This window comes from Carcharodon carcharias, chromosome 25, assembly GCF_017639515.1.
Source record: "Carcharodon carcharias isolate sCarCar2 chromosome 25, sCarCar2.pri, whole genome shotgun sequence".
In the NCBI taxonomy this organism is placed as follows: Eukaryota; Metazoa; Chordata; class Chondrichthyes; order Lamniformes; family Lamnidae; genus Carcharodon; species Carcharodon carcharias.
The window spans coordinates 24385316-24407227 of NC_054491.1; the positions used below are offsets into that span (position 1 = coordinate 24385316).

General features: G+C 46.1%; 1 protein-coding gene across 2 annotated transcripts; it reads left to right on the plus strand.

Annotated features, from left to right (window-relative positions):
- Positions 1–1630: 1630 nt before the first annotated feature.
- On the plus strand, positions 1631–21664 carry vps11 (VPS11 core subunit of CORVET and HOPS complexes). 2 transcript variants are annotated; one of them, XM_041174327.1, is made up of 16 exons: positions 1631–1801; positions 2333–2481; positions 4303–4441; positions 4868–5031; positions 6725–6969; positions 8040–8241; positions 11187–11338; positions 11619–11805; positions 12464–12607; positions 13194–13391; positions 14025–14186; positions 15491–15630; positions 16914–17116; positions 18412–18583; positions 19802–20024; positions 20394–21664. In XM_041174327.1, the coding sequence occupies exons 1-16, from the start codon at positions 1654–1656 to the stop codon at positions 20559–20561; spliced, it is 2796 nt and encodes a 931-aa protein (XP_041030261.1). In that variant the 5' UTR covers positions 1631–1653; the 3' UTR covers positions 20562–21664. The 2 variants fall into 2 exon arrangements, with proteins under 2 accessions (XP_041030261.1, XP_041030262.1); XM_041174328.1 differs by lacking the exons at positions 11187–11338; positions 11619–11805 and having other exon boundaries at positions 1640–1801.
- The last annotated feature ends 248 nt before the right edge of the window (positions 21665–21912 follow it).

Consider the following 21912-nt stretch of genomic DNA (forward strand, 5'->3'; position numbering starts at 1 on the left):
CCCGGAGGGAGCGATCCCTACGGAATGCCGTTAGGGGGGGTGAAGGGAAGATGTGTTTGGTGGTGGCATCATGCTGGAGTTGGCGGAAAGGGCGGAGGATGATCCTTTGAATGCGGAGGCTGGTGGGGTGATAAGTGAGGACAAGGGGGACCCTATCATGTTTCTGGGAGGGAGGAGAAGGCGTGAGGGTAGATGCGCGGGAGATGGGCCGGACACGGTTGAGGGCCCTGTCAATGACCGTGGGTGGAAAACCTCGGTTAAGGAAGAAGGAAGACATGTCAGAGGAACTGTTTTTGAAGGTAGCATCATCGGAACAGATGCGACGGAGGCGAAGGAACTGAGAGAATGGGATGGAGTCCTTACAGGAGTCGGGGTGTGAGGAGCTGTAGTTGAGGTACCTGTGGAAGTCGGTGGGTTTGTAATGGATATTGGTGGACAGTCTATCACCAGAGATTGAGACAGAGAGGTCAAGGAAGGGAAGGGAATTGTCAGAGATGGACCACGTGAAAATGATGGAGGGGTGGAGATTGGAAGCAAAATTAATAAATTTTTCCAAGTCCCGCCGAGAGCATGAAGCAGCACCGAAGTAATCATCGATGTACCGGAGAAAGAGTTGTGGAAGGGGGCCGGAGTAGGACTGGAACAAGGAATGTTCCACATTCCCCATAAAGAGACAGGCATAGCTGGGGCCCACAATCATCTTCCTTTGTGCTAGGTATGACTCCAATCAATGGAACTTTCCCCCTGATTCCTATTGACTCAATTTTTGCTAGGGCTCCTTGATGCCACACTCAGTCAAATGCTGCCTTGATGTCAAGGGCAGTCACTCTCACCTCACCTCGAGCTCAGCTCTTTGACCATGGTTGGACCAAGGCTCCACAGCTAGCTGCAACCCGAGATCCTTACGTTCTCATCTGAGATGGAAGATGGAGTAACTCTTTCTTTGGTTTTCTCTGCTTCTCGCTGTCCTTTTCAGCCACTTATTCTTTGCTTTCCAGGGGACTTGCCCAAATTCAATTACAGACACAGAAAAAAAAATCAATTTGAGTTTGATTTTAACAAATTGCAGAAATATAAAGCCAAGTTCAATAAAAGAGACCATGGACTTGCAGAATTGTTGTGAAAACTCATCTGATTCATTAATGATTTGGAGGGTTGCTGTCCTTAGTTGGTAGGTCTCTCTATGTGACTCCAGACCCAGAGCTTACTGTTACTGTTAGAGGTTACTGTTAATTGCCCTCTGAAATGGTCTAGCAAGACGCCAGTTGTATCAAAACTATTGTCAACAGTGCAAACAGCCACTGCCACTTTCTCAGGGAACAAAGGTGAGGCACTAACGGTTGGTGTCGCCACTGAAGATTTAGGACTGAGCTGAGGAGAAATTTCTTCACTCGGTTGTGAATGTTTGGAATTCTCTGGGTCAGAGGCTGTGGATGCTCAGTTGTTGAGTATATTCAAGGCCGAGAGCAATGGACAGCGGGGATTGGGCCAATGACCTTGTTGCATGGTCAACTTTGACCAAACAGGTCACTCAAAGGGTTAATGCCCAGCTCACCCTCATCCACCGAGATCTCCCCCACCCTCGGTGCGGCCCCTTTAAGGACGGTCACATGACACCGAGGTCACGTGTGTGGGTCATGTGACTGGTGCAAGATGGCTGCCTTCCTGCAATGGCGACGCTTCGTTTTCTTCGACAAGGAGCCGCTGATGGAGCGCGGGGAGCCGGCCCGGGAATTCCGCTGCCCCGGGGACTCGGCCATCAGCGTCTGCACCAGCGGCAGAGGCAGCCTGGTGTTGGGGGATATCCTTCACCTCAGGCCGGGGAGCCGGGAGGGAGAGGCGGACTGGGCCTTACAGCCTGGGGAGCGGGTTCCACCTTCTCCCCGGGTCCAGGAGGGAGGCCGGACTGGGCCTTACAGCCTGGGGAGCGGGTTCCACCTTCTCCCCGGGACCGGGAGCGAGAGACCGGACTGGGCCTTACAGCCTGGGGCCCGGGCCCCGGACTTGGCTTTGGGAATGTGCCGGGTGTTGATGCATTTACCCTTCGCCCTGGGGCTGATCACATTCCTCCAGGAGCTCGGCGGTTGCTGCTGTGCCAGATCCCAGGTTGTTTTAGACAAGAGCAGGAGGGAAGTGAAGCTGCTTCACTCTCTTTGCTGCTGATCCTTGGATCAACTCTGAAGGAATAGTTGCCAGTGAGAAATTATTTTCTGACAGCAATCGGAGCAGTTTTGGTTATTATTTCTGACCTGTTTTGTGAAATGTTCTCCTCACCTGTAGATATTAGTTTTTGCTGAGATTATAATGAATGACTTCCTTAACAGTGGAGCACATATTGAAGGGAATATCTGGTTTCTGTCACGGATATTACAATTCAGCTCCTTCCAGGCGTACAAGCTGCGAGTTACACACCTCTACCAGCTCAAACAGCACAGCATCCTGGTCTCAGTGGGTGAGGATGAGCTGGGCATTAACCCTTTGGTGAGTGACCTAAAGCTGGTTAATCAGCCGATTAACCATGTGTGTGAATCATAGTGACTGATCAACCAGGGCACTAACACATCCTTGGCTGTTTGAAAGTGAATGTCAGACAGAGAAGCTCAAACAGTTGTTCATTTTAATTTAAAAATGAGCGATGGCTAATTTAAAAAAAACATTTATATGAACATTATTCCTTTCCTTCATTCACCCTGCCCCATCCGGTTTTCTCCAACTCTCTTACAGCCCTGACTCCTGGAATACTGGTTCCATAGGCACTCCCTGCCTCTAGTGCCTCATCTGGATGGCTGTACATGCCTAACCTATGGGAGTGGGAGTTAGTGTTGGTGTCAGCCACATGCTGTCCTTGCCTGATATCTGTGTGTCCAGAGTAAGCCCAGACACTAAAACTGCAAATTCTGGTGCTGAAACACTGGCTGAGAGTTGGGCTAATCGGGCATTTATATTGCATTTATATAGCACCTTTAACATAGAAAAACGTTCTAAGGTGTCATAGAGGCATGATCAGAATAAATGGACAGTGTGCCAAAGATGTTAGGTATGATTAGGACCTTGATCAAAAAGATGGGTTTTAAGGAGATTATTTGAAACAAGGAGAGGGCAGTGGTGAAGTTTAGAGAGGGAATATTACAGTTTGGGATGAAGTATCTGAAAATAAAAGTACCAATGTTGGCACGAAGGGAGGGCAGAATTAAAAATATTCAATGGAACAGATTTCACGGAGAGGCTGTAGAGTGGAAGAGATTACAAAGCTCAGGAGCAGAGTGGTCATTGAAGGCTTTAACGTGCAGATGAGAAATTTAAATGGGAGGCATTGAGTGAGTGGTGAACGAGGGCAGGGTTGATGGGTTTACAAATGGGATGAGGCAGCAGAATCCTGCATAAACTGAAGTTTCTGGAGGATGGGAATCAAACCAGGAGAGCATTGTAATAGTTGAAAATGGAAATAAAGGGATGGATGAGGGTTTTAGCAAAATAACTGAGGTAGGGAAAGGGGTGTTTCATATTATAGAAATGGGCAGTGTTAGTGATGGAGAGAACATGGAGTCAGAGGATCATCTTGGGGTCAAATAGAACCTGTCTGGTTCAGTCTGAGTAATGACCAGCGGTTGTAGAATGCCTCAGTGCAGAAAGAATTGCATTTATATAGCGTCTTTCACAGTCACCAGACATCCCAAAGTACTTTAGACAATGAAGTACTTTTTGAAGTGCAGTCACTAACGCAGGAAACACAGCAACCAATTTGCGCCCAGCACTCCCACAAACAGCAATGTAGTTATGGCCAGATAATCTCTTTTTTGTGTTGCTGATTGAAGGATAAATATTGGCCAGGATATTGGGGATAACTCCCCTGCTCCTCTTCAAATTAATACCAAGGGATCTTTTACTTCCACCTGAAAAAGCAGACAGGCTTTGGTTTAAAGTCTTATCTGAAAGATGGCACCAGTGACAGTTCAGCATTCCTTCAGTACTGTGTACTGGAGTGTCAATCCAGATTTTTGTGCTCGGGTCCTGGAGTTGAACTTGAAACCACAACCTTCTGACTCAAAGGCAAGTGTGCTACCCAAGAGTCACAGCTGGCCCTCAGATGGTGCAGTCAGATATTGACCATGTTCTCTGCTCCACGAGAATTCCTACTGTTTTATTTGCACTTAGAGCTGGTTCTCTCTGAGAACAAGTTGATTTATACAGGAATTTTGCAGGTTTGTCGCTTGGAATTGATGAGGTGTAGATCAACTGCTGGATTCCCAGTAAACCTGGAACTCACGGACCGTGATCTTTTTGTTTTTCTTTACATTCCAGGTGAAAGTCTGGAATCTGGAGAAGCGGGACAGCAGTGGGAATCCTCTTTGCACACGGATATTTTCTGCGATTCCTGGAAACAAGCCCACAGAAGTCTCATGCCTCACTGTCCATGAGAACCTCAACTACATGGCAATTGGTAATGGGCAGTAACTGCTGCTTGTTGTGCTGAGATCAGCTAACAGCACGAGTCACAATATAATCTGGGGCATCGCTGAGCTGTGAAACTCAGTGCCCCACAGGGCAATGTATCTGCTCATAGAGGTATCCTGCATCACTAAATCCTTCTCCCCCCACCCCTCAAATCTGAAAGTCCCTTTAAACATTTATAGTCTTGCAGTGGCTCTCCTTGTTCCAAAGTCAAGATTTCTTTTGTTACATAGAATTTACAACAGAGAAACAGGCCATTCAGCCCAATAGTTCTGTTCTGGTGTTTATGCTCCAGACGAGCTTCCTCCCTCCCCTGTTCATCATCATCAAAACCGATTACTTTCTCCCCCATGTGTTTATGTCTTCCCCTCAAGTGCATCTATACTATTCACCTCAACCACTCTGTTCGCTGCAGGATTCACAGACGGTAGTGTTGTCCTGAAGAAAGGGGACATCACTCGTGACAGACACAGTAAGACCGATGTTCTACCGGAGGGGACCTATCCCATCACTGGCCTTGGATTCCAGCAATCTGGGAAACAGACCCATCTATTTGTGGTTACTACAGAGAATGTCAAGGTGGGTGGGATTTTTTTTTTAGCATTGTGAAGGTGTTGTCAAGGAACATGTTTGCACTGCGTTAGTGTTGAGCACGTGGTGATTTCCTCTGACAGGAAGAGGTCAAGCTTCTGTGCAAACTGAAAATGTTAATGGTCACATTGTAGCAGTGGGACTGAGGACTGGTGGGCACTCACTTCACAAAATAACCATATGGTTTGGGATGCAGCAACGGAGCAGAGTAATGCTTTCCCTGGTGGATTAATGCCAAATGTCTTGGCTGATGTGGAGCTCAGGTTTGATCTCTAGCCGGTACTGAGTTAATCCGGGCAGCAGCTGTTGCACAAAATCTGCCCTTGGTATCTCCAGACTAGAAAAGGGTGAGTAATCTGTTGGAGCTCCTGCTGCCTAACGTGGGAATCCCACTGGAAAGCGTGCATGTGGTGCTGTCAGTCTGACTGGCTCAGAGTCGGATTCGACTGTGCTGCCTTCAAATTCCTGCATGCTCCCCGGCACTCAGTGTGTGGGCAGTCTGAGCAAGATCAGTCACTTGAATGAGAGTTACTGCCCTGAAGATCTGTAGCCCAGGGAGAGCCAGTCTGTCCATGGGTGGGAGGGGCAGAATGTAAATCTTACAAAGTGTTGGTTGAGTTTCTTTACCACTGCAACCGTCTGCCATGCCCCATTCATCTTCACCCTCTGTGGTGCTTATTTTCACAGTGGTTAGCTGTGGCTCAGTGGCCTCCAATTCAGCTGGTTGTGGGTTCAAATACCATTCCAGAAACTTGAGCACAGAATCCAAAGTGCCTCCCCTAGTGCAGTACTGAGGGAGGGCCGCGCTGTTGGAGGGTCAGTCCTGAGGGAGGGCCGCGCTGTCGGAGGGTCAGCCCTGAGGGAGGGCCGCGCTGTCGGAGGGTCAGCCCTGAGGGAGGGCCGCGCTGTCGGAGGGTCAGCCCTGAGGGAGGGCCGCGCTGTCGGAGGGTCAGCCCTGAGGGAGGGCCGCGCTGTCGGAGGGTCAGCCCTGAGGGAGGGCCGCGCTGTCGGAGGGTCAGCCCTGAGGGAGGGCCGCGCTGTCGGAGGGTCAGCCCTGAGGGAGGGCCGCGCTGTCGGAGGGTCAGCCCTGAGGGAGGGCCGCGCTGTCGGAGGGTCAGCCCTGAGGGAGGGCCGCGCTGTCGGAGGGTCTGCCCTGAGGGAGGGCCGCGCTGTCGGAGGGTCAGCCCTGAGGGAGGGCCGCGCTGTCGGAGGGTCAGCCCTGAGGGAGGGCCGCGCTGTCGGAGGGTCAGCCCTGAGGGAGGGCCGCGCTGTCGGAGGGTCAGCCCTGAGGGAGGGCCGCGCTGTCGGAGGGTCAGCCCTGAGGGAGGGCCGCGCTGTCGGAGGGTCAGCATTTTGAATAAGATGTTAAATTGAGGCCTTGTTTGTGCTCTTGGGCGGATGTAAAATATGTAATTCACTATTTGAAGAGGCGCAAGAGGGTCCTTCCCAATACCCTTTATTTATTCCTCAAACAGCAATGCTGAACCAGATTATTTGGTCATTATCATGTTGCCTTTTTGTAGGATCTTGCTGTGCACGAATTAGCTTCCATATTTCTTGCATTACAAGAGTAACTACACTTCAAAGAACCTCGTTGGCTGTAAAGTGCTTTAGGATGTCCTGAATTAAAGGTGCTATGTAAATGCAACTTTCTCTTTCACTCCCCTGTACTCTTTTCTAGTCGTACAATGTTTCAGTGAAGGATTTCCCTGCGGTGGAGCTGGATAACCATGGCTGCAGTCTGCACTGTTCTGCCCTCTGTGACCCATCGCAGGATAAGCAGCTGGTTGTTGCAGGCGATGACTGTGTTTATCTGTACCAGCCCGATGAGCGCGGCCCCTGTTTTGCTTTCGATGGCCAGAAACAGATTGTTCACTGTTACCGTGGTTACCTCCTCATTGTCTCGAAGGAAAAGAAGACCTCAAAGTATGAGAATAGTTTCATTTCCTGTCTGAGGGGGTTGTTCTAACTGAGCTTTAGTCAGTCACTGATTAGTTTTTGGGGCAAAAAATATGTTCTTGAGTATGAATTGAGCATACTAGAGAGTTAATGACCAACATTAGACAAGTAAAGAACATTTCAGCAGCAGATCCAGGATTAATCTCCCTCGCTTTGGAGTAAAACTCCCTCAGTCTACACTGTCCCCATCAAACACTCCCAGGACAGGTACAGCACGGGGTTAGATACAGAGTAAATCTCCCTCTACACTGTCCCCATCAAACACTCCCAGGACAGGTACAGCACAGGGTTAGATACAGAGTAAATCTCCCTCTACACTGTCCCCATCAAACACTCCCAGGACAGGTACAGCACGGGGTTAGATACAGAGTAAAGCTCCCTCTACACTGTCCCCATCAAACACTCACAGGACAGGTTTAGCATGGGGTTAGAGACAGAGTAAAGCTCCCTTTACATTGTCCCCATCAAACGGGGTTAGATTGTGTATTGAGAGAATCCAGTTTCTGGATTTTCAAAATTAAACATGTGGCCTGGTGTCTTAACATGTTAGACAACCTGTGCTGAGATTCACAGGCAGGTCAAGTATGTTATTGATTGTGAATTCCAGGTCACGACTGGGAGGGAGGTAAGACTGCCGAGGCCTAGTCTTCAGGATGGAAAAGGAGAGCCCGGAGACTTGATTTCATTTTTCCTGGTTCTGCTATCTCTGGTGGCAGGTTATGTGGTGATGATGGGTGAGATTATGCAAGGAAACCTGCTATTCTGTTACTAGAGCTTCATAAAGCCCCATTATCACCTCAAGGGGAAAAGAGGAATGGTTGATAAATGTCATACTTCCACGCAGTGCCTGAGAATTCATTTTAAAAGGATGTAGATTCAAGCCCTACTCTGGTATATTAAAGAAGTGCTGGATATGCAACCCCAATCAGAGAGAAAATAAATTGCAAATGTTTCTGGTTTTGGGTGGAATTATTTTGCTATCTTGAGGATCTGAGCTACAATCCTCTCTCCTTCTTTTGCTGCTTCTTTCCCCACAGGACTGATTTTGTTGGAGGTAATGAGCAATCCTCTGAGAAACAGATATTAACCATCTACGACTTGGATAATAAATTCATCGCGTACACGGCAGCTTTCGATGACATTGTTGATGTGCTGTCTGAGTGGGGCTCTTTGTACGTGCTGACCAGCGATCGGAAAATCAGCATTCTGCAGGAGAAAGACACACAGACAAAACTCGAGGTATTGACCTGGCAGAGCAAGGGTTTTTGGCATGTGGCAGAGACTTGGAACAGCAGCCGGTTAATCATGCATTTTACGTAGGCTCTTGTATGAGCTGCTCAATATGAATCGTGTCAGAATGGCTGAGGAGGAACTGTTTTAGGGCGGCAGGGTTGTAGTGACTGATGCTGAATGAATAATCCAGAGAACGTGAGTTCAGATCTCAACATTGTGCTTCAAAAATTTGAAATCGGTAATTGGAGCTAAGCTGGTCTCAGTAAAAGTGACCATGAAGCTATCAGATTGTCACAAAAACCCAACAGGTTCACAAGTCCTTTGGGGATGGAGAATTGCCTCCCCTACACTGTCTGGGCCAATATGTGACTCCAGTCCCACATTAGCCTTCCCTCTGCATTGCTCTAGCAAATTACTCCTTTATATCAAACTGCTAAATCTAACTGTGGTTCAAAAAAGGCAACCCATTACCTTCACCTTTGGCAAGTAGAGAAGGGCAATATATACACACCCACAGCAGCCCCACCCTTGAAACGATGATAAAGTTATGAGTTGAAGAACCATTCCAGAAGTTGAGCTCTTTGGTCTAGGAATGCAGTATTGAGCAGATGTTGCACTGTCAGAGGTCTTGCCCTTCGATTGAGGCAATGAGTTGGGGTCCTGTCTGCCTGCTAAAGCTTTAATAGGCGGGGAGGGAGGGGGTGCGGGGTTTAGTCTGCATTGTGGAATACGGCGATGAAATAACAGGCTTCTCAAACAAATCAGTAACTTCAGAGTGTGATTGAGAACAGTGAGCTTGTGGGTTAAATGCAGCATTCCGACTGTTGGAAATAGGTAAAAACAAAAAAACTGCGGATGCTGGAAATCCAAAACAAAAACAGAATCACCTGGAAAAACTCAGCAGGTCTGGCAGCATCGGCGGAGAAGAAAAGAGTTGATGTTTCGAGTCCTCGTGACCCTTCGACCGAACTGCTGAGTTTTTCCAGGTAATTCTGATTTTCTATTGGAAATAGATGTTCAGTTTCTCATGTGTTTGAATTGTGAAGTTGAGTTTGCACAGTTAATTAACCAGGACAGATCCACTCTCCCACTGCCCCGCCTGCCCCCACACCACCCAGCTACATTGAAGTAAAATGTCATAATGTCTCCATGGAAGCCGTACTGAGGAGAATGGAGTTTGCTGTCTGTACAGTTTCTGCAGCAGCGAATTTCTGTGACATTTAACAAGCCAGACTGAAGTTTAATTCACTTTCTTCAAAGCTTCAAATTTCCCCTGACTCCTACCTCGGAGCAACGATTAATGATTCAGTTTACACTCTGCCCACATCCTGCTGTGGCTCAGTGGTTTTGTCTGATGACTCGTCTAGGACATTGTTTAGCATTAGAAGACATATATATAAATGCAAATTTTTGCTGTAAGGTTGAGGATTTTTTAATGTATTAAAATAATGAAGCCATTTGGGTGGTTAAGAAAAGCTGTGTGTGTGTGTGTGTGTGTGTGTGTGTGTGTGTGTGTGGTTGGGGGTGGTGGGGGGTGGTGTGTGCAGAAACCTGAATAAGATGAGATAATCTTTGAATATGATCTGAGGATGATAGCTGAAGCTGGGCGATTGGTTTATTCCTCTCTGTAACTCTTGTGTGGCCTGTGTGTATGAAGCAATATGTTAACTGTTCCATTTAACCACTGGAGGGCAGGTTAGACAGTGGGGGGAGCTCAGGTCTTACTGTATCTTAGCACCGGGTGAGAACTGGTGAAATGTCCAATTTTTGCACCTTGGATCACTATCGACGGTGTGTTTATTTCCATGGGGACCATTTGCTCCTGTGTAATGAGAAAGTGAGGAGACAAAGTCTGTCAAGGAGATGTGAGTGCGCAAGTAGGTGTCAGGAGGAATTTAACGTGGGCAAATGTGAGGTTATTCACTTTGTAGGAAGAACAGCAAAATAGAATCTGTTAAAGCGGTGAGATACTATTAGGTGTTGGAGTTGAGGGATTTGGATATCCTTGTACGTGAAACATGAAGCCAGCTTGCAGGCATTATATACTGACCTTTATTGCAAGAGGGGTTGGAATAAGGAAGTCTTGCTGCAAATATATAGAACTTTGGTGAGATCACACCTGGAGTACTGTGTATAGTTTTGCACCCCTTACCTAAGGAAAGATATACTTGCCTTGGAAGGGGTGCAATGAAAGATAACTCCTGGAAATGAGAGGGTCCTCCTCCAAGCAGAATGAGCCTACATTGTCTGGATCTCATTGAAACGTATAACTTTCATGGGGTGGATGTTGAGAGGGTGCTTCCCCCAGCTGGAGAGTCTAGAGTTAGAGGTCTTGGTCTCAGGATAAGGAGCTGGCCATTTAGGACTGAGATGAGAAATTTCTTCACTTAGCAGGTTGTGAATCTTTGAAATACTCCACCCAAGAGAGCTGTGGATGCTCAGTCATTGAGAATATTCAAGACCGAGATCGATAGATTTTTAGATACTGAAGAAATCAAGGGATTAGGGTAGGCTGGGAAGATGGAGTTGATGTTGAAAATCAGCCGTGATCATATTCAATGGCAGAGCAGGTTCGAGGGGCTGAATGGCCTCCTCCTCCAATTTCTTATGACCCTCCAATCCACTTGACATCTCTGTGCTCCTCCAACTCAGACTTCTCGTGCATCCCCAATCTTCATTACTCCGGCATTGAACATGCTTTCAGCTACCTGAGCCCTGAGCTCTGCAATTCCCTCCCTAAACCTCACCACCTCTTCAGCCCTCTCTCCTCCTCTAAGACAATCCTTAAAGAGGTAGCTCTTTGGCAAAGTTTTTAACACTTTGTTCTAATAGCTCTTTATGTGGCTTGGGGTCAAATTTTGTCTTGTAAAGTGCCTGAAACATTTCTTATAGGTTAAAGGTGCTATATAAATGCAAATCTTTGCTGAGGAGACATCTTTCCTATTTGACAGATGTTATTTAAGAAGAACCTGTTTGTTATGGCAATCAACCTGGCAAAGAGTCACCATTTAGATAATGATGGACTAGCGGAAATCTTCCGACATTACGGTGACCACCTGTACGTGAAAGGGGATCACGATGGTGCCATACAGCAGTACATCCGGTACGTGTAGCATCCCTGTAGCCTTGGGGTACACTCCAGATCCTAAATGGTGGGGTGGGAGGGGGGGCTTGTGATCCGCGGTCATAATTTAGAAAAGCAGCCCCACCAACAAGCTTCAAAATGATTAATAAATGGCACAGAATTGCAGTCCTTCTCCTCCCAAACCCCAGCTCCACCCTCCAGATGGGTGAACATGTCACACAGTAACGTGGCTGAGAGCTTAACCGCTCGGGGACTGTTTCCTTACAGCACTAAATCTCTTCCCCACTGCTGTCTGCAGCACTATTGGGAAGCTGGAGCCGTCCTATGTGATACGGAAGTTTCTGGATGCACAGCGGATCCACAACCTAACAGCGTACCTTCAGGCCTTGCACCGCCAGTCACTGGCCAATGAGGACCACACAACACTTCTCCTCAACTGTTACACTAAACTGAAAGACAGCTCCAAACTCGAGGAGTTCATCAAGGTAAAATCAGCACGTTGTCTACCCTTCTCTCTGACTGCCGGTCCCAAGCACAGAATCAACTGGCTAATTCACAATGAGGAAGCGTCAATACTGCAGCATCCTTTTACTGCTTGAGATTTCACTCAGAATTTCATGAGCTGGAGACTCAAGACAAACACTGGATAGTTGGGGGAAAGAGATGTCAGCTGTCTGCGAGTGTTTGTGTTTAAACGATGCAGCCTTTCGTAGGCTGAAATAATTCAGGCAGATTCCCTCAATTGTCACATGTAAACATTTTGTTAAGCGGTTTCCCACCTGGTAAAGCAAGCAATCGTTAAGTACATGAAATGATAGTGATTGTAAAGATTGTGCATGGGGCAACTGGAGAGCCATGACTAATTTTAACTATTTCCTGACAGCTTTAGATGGACTGATGTAAGATCCCAGAGCTGCCAGTGCTTTCAAATTCAGTGCTGAGAGTGGGTGGCAGGTGCCAAGGTGGATGCCGGAGCGGGGAGGGATGGTGGGTGATGAGGGCAAGTGAAGGTCGTGAAGGGCGCTATAGAAATGCAAGTCTTTTTTTTTAAATTATAAATGAGAGTGAAGCTGATTGGACAGCAGCTCAATATTGAGATTGAACTTTGCCTGTTGACCTGCTCTTTATTCACTTTCATCCCAGACCAGTGACAGCGAGGTCCACTTTGATGTTGAAACTGCCATTAAGGTGCTGCGGCAGGCTGGTTACTACAGACATGCTGTCTATCTGGCTGATAAACACTCCCACCATGAGTGGTACCTCAAGATCCAGCTCGAGGATATCAAGGTGACTCTATCGCAGCTTTCATCTGCTCCTTTCTCAGGATAATGTGTACCGTTATGTGTTTATCTGGCTGAAATACAAAAGGGGAGGAGATTGTGCTGCAGTTGTATAGAGCCTCTTCAGACCCCTGCTCCTGTGTTTTGTATCTTGTTAGCTTGCTGTTTCTCTCCAGCCCCAGCATTGCCTGTTGTCCTGTGCTGGGTCTGTTATCAGCTGTTGCAGTAACTCCATCTCTGCCCCTGGAAGATTAACTAGCAGGAGTCGGTGTGTAAATAATGGCAGCTGAAAATGGTCCTGGATGTTCCAGATTAGACTGGATAATTGCGTCTGCAGGTATAATATTCCATCATCCCTCTCCCATCCCACACCCAAAACAAAGCACGAGGCTTTGTAATTACACATGAAAGTGTTGGTCATGTTTCTTACACCCATTCCCATGTGATCCTCAAACCCCTCCCCATTTATACATCTTCCCCAGATCTAAAGCTGCAATAATCTGTTGGATTATAAATTCCTGTTTTTTCCCCCCTCTTTTGAGCTCTTATTGCCAGGGATTTGGTTCCTAGTTGGAATTGTTTCCTCTTCACAGAACTACCAGGAAGCTCTGTACTACATTGGGAAGCTTCCCTTCGACCAGGCAGAGAGGAACATGATGAAATACGGGAAAACATTGATGCATCACGCTCCAGATGAGACCACTGAGTTGCTGAAGGTCCTGTGTACAGATTACAGACCCAGTGGAGAGCCTCCAGCAGAGAGAGAGCCTGTCAGCAGATATAAGGACAAGGTACTGGCACAGTCCCCTCTCATCCTCTTTCTATATCATAGAATGATACACCAAAGGAGGAGGCTATTTGACCCATCATGTCTGTGCTAGCTCTTTGAAAGATTTATCCAATTAGCCCACCCTGCAGCCCCACCCCCACCCCCAAATCCCTGTAAATTTTTAAATCAAGTATTTGTACATGTTCAATTCCCTTCTAAAAATTCTTAATGAATTTTCTTCCACCGCCCTTTCAGGCAGCGCATTCCAGATCATCACAACTCGCTGCATTTTAAGTAAAAACTCCTCGTTTTGCCTTAAATCTGTCCCCCTCTGGTTGTCACTCCTGCCAGCACTAGAACCAATTTCTCCTTATTTATTATCAAACCCCTTATACTTCTGAACACCTCTATCAAATCTCTCCTTAACATTCTCTAATCTAAAGACAACAATCCCAGCTTCTCCAGTCTCTCCACATAGCTGAAGTCCCTCATCCCTGGTATCATTCCAGTAAATTTCCTCTTCACTAGGGATTGACATCCTTCCTAAATTGTGTTGCCCAGATTTGGACACAATAGTCAGCTGGGGCCTAACTACTGGTTTACTAAAGTTTCCTGTAATTCTCAGTTTTATTTGTGTTTTTCTGTTTTGTTTTAGGCAAATTCCGAGGAGTTTATTTCAATCTTTGCCAACAACCCACGGGAGCTGAAGAATTTCTTGGAGCACATGATCCAAGTTCAGGCTAACTCCCCACAGGGTGTGTACGATACGCTTCTCGAGCTCAGACTGCAGGACTGGGCCCACGAGGAGGACTCTCAGGTTAGAACTGTGTCTCTCTCCCCAGTGAGATTTTCCCTGGTTTTCTGCTGGGCAATGACTTTGTGTATCCCCAGTACAGTGTCGGGTAGAGGGGTGAACATGTTCTTAATTCCTGCTCCAACAACACACCCCGTCCCAGCCTTAATAGCACCTCTTTCTGACCCTTTGCAACATTCGCATTTCTTCTACTGTCCATCCTGGGGCCTCTGAGCAAGGTTCCTAATTTGTTGGGGAAGATTCCCATTGATGCCTATACTTGTTTGATGCTATAAAGGCTTTTGTTCCACTGCACTCGGCTCGGTTACATAGAATTACATCAAATTTAAAGCACGTTTTGGCATTTAGGCCCCACATGAGCCTTCTCCTGCCTTTCCTCACCTCACTCCATTAGCGTAACCCTCTTTTACTTTCTCTCTCATGTTTATCCAGCACCTGTGCAGTTTCCCTCAACCGCTGCTGTGGTAGTGAGTTCCACATTCTCAATGGTATCTGGGTAAAGAAGTTTCTCCTGAATTCCCCATTTGATTTCTTGGTGACTGTTATATTGGTGGCCTCGAGTTTTACTCTTCCCAAGTGGAAACATTCCCTCTCTGCCTACGGTATCGAATTCGTTCATAATTTAAAGAACCCCATTATATCACTCGTCAGCCTTTTTTCTAGAGAAAAGAGATCAGCCTGTTCATCCTTTCCAGATATATATTCTCTCAATTCTGCTATCATCCCATGTAAATCTTTATTGCACTTTATCCAATATCTTTAAATCCTTTTTATAAATTGCACGCAGTACTCCAATTGTGATCTAACCAACATTTGATATGTTTAGCATAACCTCCCTACTTCTCAATTTCCCCAAGTGCTTGATTTGCCTTTTCTACGGCCTTGTTAATCTGTGTTTAATCACCTTTAGTGATTAGTGTATTTGTCCTCCCAGATCCCTTTGCTCCTCCACATCATATAGATTCTTATTTTCGATTCAACCTCACGTTTATCTGACATTAATTTTCCACTTGTAGGCCCGTTCTGCAAGTTTATTAATGTTCCCTCGTGTTATTTGTTGTTGTCCTCCTCTGTATCGACCACTCCAACCCACGCCTCCGACCACCAGAAATTGGTGTCATCCCCAAATTTAGAATTCTAACTTGGTCAAAAACACTTTGAATCTATCCCCAGGGTTGCTGGTTATGGAGGGACAGTGAGTCTGAGGTCTTTGTGCTTCCAGGCAGGTTGTAGAGATGTCCACATTTCTTCTTGGCGCTGCTTCCTGCTCTGTATTAAGTGGTGATATTGTTACACTTCCCAATCAGGCAAAGAAACAGCTACAGGAAGATGTGATGAGCCTATTGAAGAGCGGATTATTTAAGGCTGTCTTTGACAAGGCGCTGGTGCTGTGCCAGATGCACAATTTCAAAGATGGAGTTTTGTACCTGTATGAGCAAGGCCGACTGTGAGTACAGCATGAGGTCACTTGTGTTTCTGATTTGTTGTGACATCCTTCACCTGTTGCAAAGACACTGACTGTCCCAGTGTTCTATAGTTTGCAGCTTTTGGTCAGAGGCTGACTGGGATTTGTGTTGCAGAAATAACGAATAAGGAAAGAAGAATTTGAGGCATAACTGGAGCAAGACACTGAACCCAGGCAGCCGCTGAACAGAAATTTCAAATGTGCAAAGATATAGGAGGGACTTGGCTCACCAATCACAGTTGAGAAAAGCTCCATTTCTGATGACGAGATTAGAAAGATAACCTAACTGGTGAAATTCTTTGCGAGTAACAGCTCAAATGTATGGGATTTTACAACAGCTTGCACTTATATAGCACCTTTAATGTAGTAATTCACCCCATGGGATCATAATCGGACAAAAATTAACACCAAGCCAAAGAGGGGATATTAGGATGAGAGGCTTTTTGATCAAGAGGAAAGTTTTAAGAAGGGTCTTAAAAGAGGACAGAGAGTTAGTGTTGGAGAGGTTTAGGGAGGGAATTCCAGAGCAATGGGGTCCAGGCAGTTGAAGGTAGGGCCACCAGTGATAGGACTAAAGGATACACAAAAGGTCAGATTTTGTGGAATGCAGAACCCGGAAGGTTGTATCTCCTGGAGGTTGAAATAGGGAGAGGTGAGGCCACGAAGGATTTGAACACAAAGGCCTTGGACGAAGGGACTCCCTGAAATTTGCTGCTGAGTGGCAGTCTTGGAATGTGCCAACTGTGGGCAGCAAACTCGTCTCTGAGTCAGAAGTTATGGGCTCAAGCTCCACGTCAGAGACTTAAGCACAAAACTAAAGTAACATGCCCAATTTCAATATTGCTGGACTGCTGCAGAGATGCCGTGATGTCAAATCAAGACCCTGTCTGCTCTCTCAGGTGGATTTAAAAGATCCCATGGCACTATTTAAAGAGGAGCTGGGGTGTTTGCTCCACTGTCCTGGCCGTTATTTATCCCTCAAACAACATCACAATAAAACAGATTATCTGGTCATTATGACATTGGGAACTTGCTGTGTGCAAATTAGTTGCCATGTTTTCCATGTCACAGCAATTACTATACTTCAAAAAAATTGCTTTATTGGCTGACTTTGATATTCAGGTTGTAAAAGGCGCTATACAAATGCGCGCCTTTGATTTTATGGATAGAATGCTGACTAGGGGAAGGACAAGAGGATGCAGAGTGTCCTAGTCTCTGTGGTGTCTCTCGATTCTATATTGTAAATACTTTCTCTGCTGGCTCAGGTACCAGCAGATAATGCATTATCACATGCAGAACGATGAGTATGCCAAGGTGATTGAGACCTGTGAGCGGTATGGGGAGCAGGAGGCCTGCCTGTGGGAACAAGCACTCGGATACTTTGCACGGAAGGAGGAGGATTGTAAGGAATACATTGGCAGTGTGCTGAGACACATCGACAGGAACAATCTCATGCCTCCTTTGCTGGGTAAGGCTGGGTCTTTTAGTTGTATAATGTTGAGTGGCAGGAGCTGGCTCACCTAACCTTGTGGGTAGAACTGCACTCACTCACTGACTTGATTAAACTTGGAATGTCTTCTGGGTCAGGCTATCCATTTATCCATTTTGAAATATGGTTTCTACAGTTTCCCAGTGGTGAATACTGATTCTCCAGGGACTGCTCCCCCCACCACCACCTTCCCAGCCAATCCGACTCATGAAAGACTGCATCGGCTGTATGGTCTCTACAGAAACTGTTGGTGTCCAATAGAAGACACTGAGTAACCACAAGTGTGGCTCTGGGTCACGGTTAGAACCACTTGCACTGAGTTTAGTTGAAAAAGCCACTCTCACAATTCCGAGTAAAAGGTTATGTGTGTATGTTTGTTTAACAAACACCCACCAACATTCCATAACCAAAGAAATGAAAGACTTGCCCACTCTGATGTTTACCTCACACAGTTTAAAGTTTACATCCACACAGCATATCACAACATGCATCAATGTCACATGATCAGAGCTGATATCTACTACATTTTACCCATTGGGACTTTGATTAGCTACATCTGCTGTCCTGGTTCACCATATGGCCAGTGGTTAATTTATTGGACAACACTGTCCAATAGGAACAGAGAAATAAGTCAGTGGTGCAGAAAAATACTGAATCATGTTCTGCAGACACTGTTCAGTGGTTGGGCTTACCACTGTCAGACAGACAGAAACCAGATTACTTCACCACACCTGTACTTCATAATATTGTGTAGATTTACAATGGATGTAAAGTTTCCTTTATAATCTTAGAAACGCAGGCCTGTGCCCTTTGTTTTCTCGACAGAATGACTGTCTAACCTACTTTACAGTTGTAAGACCATAAATGGGGGGAAATAATTGTACAGTTGGTGGACAAAAAAAAAATCAAGTTTGGGGGAGTGGAGAGTTGCCACTCCCTTCATTTCTGGGGTTCTGCACATTGTCTGTGTACCTTATGTACACAGAATTGTACATACAAACATAGAAATTAGGAGCAGGAGTAGGCCACTGTACAGCACTGAAGGAGGCCATTCAGCCCATTGCACCTTTGCTACTCTGAAAGGGGCTTCCAGTCAGTCCCAATCTCTGCCCCTACTTTTCCTCCTAACTTTTTAAATGTTTTCTTTCAAATATTTATCCACTTTCTTTTTAAAAGCTGTTAAGAGATTCTGCTGCCCCACAAGCAATTCTGTTGTAAGTGTTCATGAATCTGAAGCTTTCTCTGGCCTCCTTCCCCCCCCCTCCCCCCCACAGTTGTACAGACGCTGGCTCATAACTCCACAGCCACACTTTCGGTCATTAAGGATTATCTCATTAACAAGCTGCAGCAGGAAAGTGACCACATTGCTGAGGATGAGCGAAAGATCAAACAATATCGAGAGGAAACCAAAAAAATCCGAGAGGAGATTGAGGAACTAAAAAGCAGGTAAATTAGCAACAAGAGCCAAAACGTTTCTTTGCCTCATTGGGTCAGGGGAGCATGTGGTCCAACCTGTAATTCAACCCCTGACATCCAACACTATTGGGACAACTCGCATGTGTTCATGTTTTGCACATCTTCAGATGCTTCAAGGCGATTTAGACAGGTGGAGTGAGTGGGCAAATACATGGCTGATGCGGGATAATGTGATAAGCGTGAAGTTATCCACTTCGGTAGGAAAAACAGAATGGCAGAATATTATTTAAATGCTGATAGATTGGGAAATGTTGCTATACAAAGGGACCTGTGTGTTCTTGTACACCAGTCACTGAAAACAAGCACGCAGTTGCAGCAAGCAGCTAAGAAGGCAAATGGTATGTTGACCTTCGTTGCGAGAGGACTTGAGTACAGGAGCAAAGATGACTTACTGCAGCTGTACAGGGCCTTGGTGAGACCACACCTGAAGTAGTAAGTGCAGTTTTGGTCTCCATACCTAAGAAAGGATATATTTCCCATAGAGGGAGTGCAGCGAATGTTCACCAGACTTGACCACCAGGGCTGGACAGACGGGATGCAGGGATGATCTTCCCTCTGGCTGGGGGAGTTCTAGGAGAAGGGATCACAGTCTCGGAATACAGGGTAGGCCATTCAGGATTGAGATGGGGAGAAATTTTTTCACTCAGTGGTTGGGGAACCTGTGGAATTCTGTATCACAGAAGGCAGTGTAGGCCAAGTCACTGAATATATTTAAGAAGGAAATAGATATCTAAACACTAAATGTGTCAAAGGGTATGGGGAGAGGACAGGAGTATGGCGGTGAGATAGATAATCGGCCATGATCATATTGAATGGTGGAGCAGGCTCGAGGGGCCAAATGGCCTATTCCCCTTATTTTCAATGTTTCTATTTGTTTATTGAATCTTTTGGGGCAGTGAAACTGTCTCAGGGCTGCAGAGGGGTTCAGGACCACCGTGTTCAGGAAGCAGAGGCTCAACTCGAGTTCAGCACTGCTGTGCACAGAGCGGAGTTTCATCCTTCAGCTATGAGCATGATGCAGGGGCTCTCTTTCTCTCTCTAGCTTCCTCATTTTCACTCTTGTTCCTCGCCCTTCTGTATGAAAGATCATGTATAAGCTTCTGCTGAGGATGTTTCTTGAAATCAGCAGACTGCTGCTTTCTGCTTGGAATGCAAGGAGTTACCTTGTTTATGTTTTTCTATTGTCAGTGCCAAGATCTTTCAGAAGCCCAAGTGCAGCATGTGTAACAGTCCCCTGGAACTGCCCTCTGTCCACTTCCTGTGTGGCCACTCCTTCCACCAGCACTGCTTCGAGAGTTATGCAGAACATGACTCCGAGTGTCCGACCTGCATGCCCGAAAACCGGAAAGTCATGGACATGATCCACGCCCAGGAGCAGAAGCAGGATCTTCATGACAAGTTCCAGCACCAGGTAATGGGAAACATATCACATAAGTGGGGCTTGGGGTAACATGTATTTGAGGACTGACAGAGTACTTGACTATGAGGGCCATCGCAGTTGATCCCAATCCTGATCTCTCCTGATATCCAGCCTTGCAGGAATCGATAGTTAGTGATCAGGAACTCTAGTTGCCTCCCTCCCTTGACCAGGGTCACTGCGGTCAATACAATGTCCCAACTGTGGACCTCGTGAAGATCAGCTAACTGTGTTGACCCATCATTTGGACAGAACCTTCACTCAAAGCCTAGCATTGCTTTGCATTTTGTTTTACTGAGTATATTGTGTTACTGATCCCACACTGTGTCTCTGTCGGTCTAATATCTTATGTTTGCTTCCCAGCTGAAGTGTTCGAAGGATGGATTCTCAGTCATTGCGGATTACTTTGGTCGTGGGGTCTTCAACAAACTGACACTAATCACAGACCCCCTCCCTGGGAGAACAGCCACTGTGAACATTGACGTTGGACTTCAGAGGGACCTGTTGATACACACTAAGAGAACAGCCTAAGGCCAGAACCCAACACCTGCACCTTCATCAAACACTTTTAGTAATTTTTCCTGTGGAACTCCTGCTGTAATGTAGAAGTTACAGAAAGTTTACTTGCTTGGTGACAGAGACTTGATGCAGTGATGAGGTGTTTCTGCATCCGATGTGAATCGGTAAACCCTCAGAGTCACATCTAACTGGATGTGGTTGGCAATAGTATTATAACCATGGATTTAACCTCTGAAGCTCCAGGCACTAGGTTCCAATGACTGGAGAGACAGATCCCTTCAGCTCTATAAGGGATAAGGCTGGCTCCAGCTTTCAATTTGGAGTAACTTAAAATTGTCTGAAAGCACTAGAGAATACACAAGACTGTGTGCAGGGTGTATACTGGCTCGCAAAGCCCTCCGTAAAGGAGCCATGGATCCTGGCAGTTTCCAACTGCGCGCGTCTATTCATGTGCAATACTGGATTATCTTGAGTTTGAAGTTTTATATCATGGGGGTTCTACATGTAGGGTCACCACATAAATGCTGTTTGGTGATGGTGCTGGTGTGAATTGCTTCTCGCATCTCCCTGGTAGTTGACTGGAATACTGGAGAAAATCTTAAAAATCATGACTGAATTGTTACACCAAGAACCTCAGCATTAAACCCCCTTCCTCCAATCACTGTCTGAGCAGCTGAAAGAGAGCCACAGTACCACCTTCAGGAAAAGATCCTGTCTGATTTTTCTCTATCTGGCAACGTTGGGGGAGTGAAAATTGTATTCTGCACCTCTATCCATCAGCCTTAAATGCCTGATTGTAGCCCTCGTGTATCTCTCCAGGAGACAGGAGGGTACAGCCCCGATGATTGTCATCCTCTATGGTGCTGCATAAGGAGTTTAATTGCTTTTAGGATTTGGCTGCGTGTGTCAGTTCAGAGGCCGATTTCACACCTTGACTTGTACAGCTCCCTGATCAGGATCCTTCCCCAGTCCTTTGATGTGTCTACTCCCTATTCTTGCATTCTCTGCTATTCTGCCTGGTCTTTGATGTCTCAGTGATAGATTGTATTTATGTATAGCTGAAAAATAACCTCCTGAATTTGAAAATGTAAATAAAGAATATTGCAGCACTCGAATTGCTGTTCATTGATCATTATTATCTGCATGGATAAATCTAACAACAACAAGTGCATTTATAAAAACTTCCCGAAGTGTTTCACAGGAAAGTTATCCAACAAAATTTGAGACTGAGTCACATAAGGAAATATTAGGTGACCAAAAGCTTGTTCAGAGGGGTAGGTTTTAAGGAATATCTTAAAAGGTGGAGATGTTTAGGGAGAGAATTCCAAAGCTTAGGGCCTAGACAGCTGAAGGCATAGCCATC

Coding starts and splice junctions, on each gene's coding strand:
- vps11 (XM_041174327.1), top strand. CDS start 1,654: ATGGCTGCCTTCCTGCAATGGCGACGCTTCGTTTTCTTCGACAAGGAG. Junction 1,802..2,332: donor AGGCAGCCTGGTGTTGGGGG/ATATCCTTCACC, acceptor ACAGTGGAGCAC/ATATTGAAGGGAATATCTGG. Junction 11,339..11,618: donor GCCATACAGCAGTACATCCG/GTACGTGTAGCA, acceptor TGCTGTCTGCAG/CACTATTGGGAAGCTGGAGC.